Below are 4,776 nucleotides of genomic sequence, written 5' to 3'. Positions count from 1 at the left end.
ATGAGAAATGGGCATTTTCCAATAATAAACAGTTCCACAAATTAAGCACTTAAAGAAATGTCTATTCTAATAAACATGCACTTGTACTTAGAGTATTTCACAGAGACCTGCCAGAGCTCGAGTTCAGTAGCAATCTTTAGCTGCTCAAATCTTGTATCGAGATACAGTTGCAAGCTTTCTGGTGCTGACAGATCAGGTCTGTCCCTTTGGTCTCTGTACTTGTTAAGATTGGCTAAATGGTTCCTGATGATTTCACACAACCTGCGAAACTCTGTTGTTCGCTTGTATTGCTTGCAGAACTGGAAAGCTCGGTGTGCTGTCATCTATAAATAAAGGCCAATAATTATATATAGATATTAGGACAAGAATAAAACGTTGCATTTATACAGCAAATTGCAAGAGTAAGTCAATCGAAATGAAAGTGCAAGTATCAAATTTTAAAAAATAAAATAAAAACGACGACTATTGACAACACAAGAATGACCTTGTTTCATGATAATAAATGAAAATATATACATATATAAATATGCATATAAATCTGTGAACCATGAATAGCTTAAACATACATACATATATATATATATATATATATGTGAACCATGAATAGCTTCAAAAATATATGGTGAACAAACAGACAAGTTTTGGAGCAGACACATTGCATTAAAAGAAGCCTATGAACCACATGGACCATGGACAGAACTGCAGAAGATAACCAATTTTCTTCTAGAAACATACTTTATATATATATATAAACCCCCAAAAAAAAGTCCTCCAGAACAAGTCGATTGGTAAAATCTCTATTTCTACTACTAACAACCACATCAACCAACTCATCATCAATTACATAGAATGAACAAAAACTAGAAAGGGAGATTTCATAAAGAGGCTCATCTAGACCTCAACTTACTGCCCCATACTATAAACGCAATCAATGACATACCGCATATGGCCCCTACAACCCGGAAAGAAAATAACACTTGAAATAAACCTTTTCAAATTTCAATCTTCTCCATAAATTTCTTTCATACTCTTACAGTACTTTAAGACTATGGACATATATATTCAAAAGCAAAAGATGATTAACAATGTTGCAAAAAAAAAAGAAAGGGGCGGGGGGTTGGTTAGATCTGGTTTTAGAAGAAACTACTGTACCGCATAAAGTGCCTCCAGCTTTGAGTTATTCCTTAAAATTTCTAGCACCGTTCTATAGGTTTCCCACAAAAACTTGAACCAAGGTGTAACAAGTTCGCGATCAGATCTATCTTTTCCCTTCTCCCCACTGACGTAACTTAGCATTAGATCTTCTGGCCTTTTATCTGCTTCGAGATCATCAACATCAAGTGCTTCTTCCAAGGCCTCTGCCTGACTGCGAGCCTGCTCGGCTTTCTCAGTAGACAGATGCATGAAGTGCTTAATCACCTCTTCCAGGGAACTAACATTCACTTGTTGACATATAATACGGAACTGAATCAGACCATCCTTTGCAAATCTGCCCCTCCGTAAGTCAACACAAAGCTCTACGTATTTAAACATAATCCTTTCCAGTGGCTTTTGCCATGCTCGATATCTCTTTGATGTTATAAGATCGTGAAGAGCTTGCAATGCATCCTGCTTCTGCCCAACATTGATTAACTCTGCATCAACAAAGAATATTTCAGACATGCTCGTGCCAATGCAAAAGGTGTACTTCCTATACATTCACCATCTCTACCATAATAACACATTATCTCATTTTAAACACTCAGAAATAGGGTCAGAATGTAGGAGACAATGTGATAGAGGTATGCGTCGGCTAATGATGTGTGTCAAGAATATTAACTTTTTAGAAACATCACCAAAAGAAGAATCAAGGAGTTTTTCATCCTTCTCCCCCCCCCCCCCCCCCCCAAAAAAAAAAAACAAAAAAACAAAAAAACAAAAACAAAAACGACAAACAGATAAAATTTTGGCCAGAAGTAGAACCATTGTACATAAAGGCTGTGTTTGGTGGAAAGGGGAGAAAATAGAAAGAAAAGAAAGGAATATAACCTTGGTAAGGAAATTAGAGAGGAAAGAGAGGGAATTTTCTCTTCTTGTACATATTTGGTATGGATTCCCACCTCTAATCCCCCTTATTGAGAGAGATTAAAATTAGGGGTTTTTTTTTTTTCTGAATCCCTGACATAGTCCATTCCCTCGTCTTTTCCCTCAAACCAAACAATCACAGATTCGAAAATCCTTGCACTAATCCTTTGACCCCCGTCCCTCCTCCCACTTTTCCCTTCTACGAAACAAGCCCTAAGTGAAAATAATCTTTAAAACCCAAAAGTTATACTGCATATGCAAAAAGAAGAAACGGATTATGACTCACCTTCGGCTCGCTTCAAAGCGTTTTCAGGTTTGGCAAAGGTCGACATCTCTCCAATCAAATTCTCAGCTCCCAAAACACAGCAGATAATAATTCAATACTCACCTGAACCACAAAGTAACAATTTCATCAATTCATCACTTGTCCAATGCAGAAAATAACACAGAGACGCACAATAATCAACAACACACATCATGAAAACTACACATATATATAGATAATTATCAACACGGGGCGAAGAAAAATCATTTATTCGGCAAAATTCATACGATCAAAACACTTCCACATCGATAATACAAAAACAAAAAAAAAACAAAAAAAAAACCACTAGACATCGTTTTGAAAATCTAAATCTACATTGTGCGAATAGCAATTAGTTAACATATATTCGAAGAAAGATGCAAAAATTTGGCAGTTTTCATAGAGGAAAGAACCTTGAAATCAAAATCGAAGCTTCAAAAGAGCAAAAATTGGGGACAAATCGGAACAGAGAAGAGAAAATACCTAAGGCGCTGGAGAACAAGGCACAACCGTATCGTGAAGAATGTGAGAGAGAGAGCACCTTTTAGGGTTTTACTATGTCCCGTGAGTGGAGTCCCGTCGTGGTTAGGATTTTATTGGGCTCAGCCCACTATATATTTTGTCGGCCTTTTGATCGGAAAATAGTAGAAAATAGGCTAATATTAAAAAATTTAAGAAAATATATAAATTAATTTTTAGTTATAAAAATTAATAGGTCATAACTTGTCAAGTTATGATTCATAATTAGATAAATTATAGATAAATTTGTCAAGTTATGGTTTATATCCAGATAAATTATGGACAATAACTTGTTAAGTTATGGTTTATAACCAGACAAGTTATGGACGAAAATAGTAATCTTGCTTATTTATTAACTTATGTAAACTATTAACCAATTAATTTTAATTCATCTTAAATTTTATCATATTTTCCTCTTCCTCCCCTTTTGATCTTAGCACTCTGTTTATTTCGGGCCTAGATCCGCAATGCTCGGCGTTTGATAAAAGAGTTTAGGATTTTGCTTACTTTTTAGTCCATGAAGTATACTCCGTGATCTCGATTTGGCCCCTGAACTTTGAAAACACACCATTTAGCGCCTCCTAATTTGTTGCAAAAACACCCTTTCGTTATTCACATTACTCGTAACTTAGCAAATTTATCATCAAATATAACATATTGTAACTTAGCAAATTTATCATCAAATATAACATATTTTAAATTTTAGTATTGATTATTATTGGACGGTAAATTTACTTTTTTTATTTTTTTATGAATTACTTTTTTCATTTAATTATTAAGCCATTGATATTTCATAATTACTTTAATATTAAAAAATTATTTTTATAACTTTCAAATTTTAATAATTATGACAAAAAGGAAATAAAGCATTTGTTATGTCATCATACATTAGAGCATGTCAAATATGTCATCTTCACACTTTTAGTGCCAAACATGTATTTGCATTGAAAATTATCTAAGAAACTGAACCGTCCGCCTTAGATTTTGAAGGGATCGGTTGTAACATAATTGATTTTCTATTTAAACCCTTTCACTAAAAAAATATATATATTTTTTAAATACATCATTTTAAAAGACTTTTTTATTCTTTGCTTTGCTAGGGTTTCCTTTTTCCCTTTCTTTGTGCCGCCTCTATTGTAGGTTCCAAGGGGCCAGAGTTCGGCGCCACCTTTGGGTGGTACTCCAAATTATTGGTCCTGGGGAGGGTTATCAAGTGCAGTAGCGTGGATCTCTCCAGTAAGGCCTCGATGGAATCGCGACTAGGGAGGGAAGAATAGACGTTCGGGGTGTAGGGAGGGCAAGGGCTCTTTTCTAGTGACCTTCCGGCTGCCTGCCTTAGGCGCTCCTATACGCCGACGAATCTAAGCCCTTTAGGGTTTGGTCCCCTTAACACAGTGTTTCCTTAAAGTGGGTTTGTGGTCGATGGGTGATTGGAGATGGCGACTATAGAGGTGGAGTGGTTGTGTCCCTTTTTGCAAGTGTGTGCCTCAAGGGTGCTCCGACATCGCTTTGTTCTGGGTGTTTCGACCTCGGTTAGGTGGCGACCCCATGGGCTGGCATGGTCCGTTGCAGGCGGAGGTTGGAGGTGACATCATTGGCTTGGCTATACTCTAGCTTATCTTTGAATTGTTGGCTTTATCGTGGCTCTCTTGCTCGTCTATGGCGGTGGTCGGTGTGTCATCGGAGACTCGCTGGTGTCACTTAGTTTATGCCCTCTTGTTTTAATTTATGTGTTTGTCAAATAAAGGCGTTGTTGTTTCCACCATTTAGTTTTAGTGTGTTTCTATTTTGTTGTTGGCTGCTAGCATGTGTTCGGCTTTATTTTGTAATAAAATAGGTGGTTTCCCCACCTTCCGGATTTGGTTATTTGTTTCTAGTTAGTGTGGAAT

The 4,776-nt window shown here is 36.5% G+C and overlaps 1 protein-coding gene across 1 annotated transcript in view; it reads right to left on the bottom strand.

Moving 5' to 3' along the window:
- Window positions 1-2,924, bottom strand: part of LOC21390311 (eukaryotic translation initiation factor 3 subunit A) — a 7,859-nt gene extending 4,935 nt beyond the window's left edge. Inside the window, exons 1-4 of the mRNA XM_024172427.1 lie at window positions 2,852-2,924; window positions 2,351-2,452; window positions 1,153-1,634; window positions 108-323 (exon numbers count right to left, since the gene is read on the bottom strand). Coding sequence (XP_024028195.1) covers window positions 108-323; window positions 1,153-1,634; window positions 2,351-2,396 — 744 coding nt within the window. The 5' untranslated portion in view covers window positions 2,397-2,452; window positions 2,852-2,924. The remainder of the gene's footprint in view (window positions 1-107; window positions 324-1,152; window positions 1,635-2,350; window positions 2,453-2,851) is intronic.
- Window positions 2,925-4,776: the final 1,852 nt, after the last annotated feature.

Source organism: Morus notabilis, unplaced genomic scaffold (genome assembly GCF_000414095.1).
Source record: "Morus notabilis unplaced genomic scaffold, ASM41409v2 Scaffold95, whole genome shotgun sequence".
NCBI lineage: Eukaryota > Viridiplantae > Streptophyta > Magnoliopsida > Rosales > Moraceae > Morus > Morus notabilis.
Note: the sequence above shows the minus strand (reverse complement) of the source record. Positions and strands in the feature narration are given on the sequence as shown.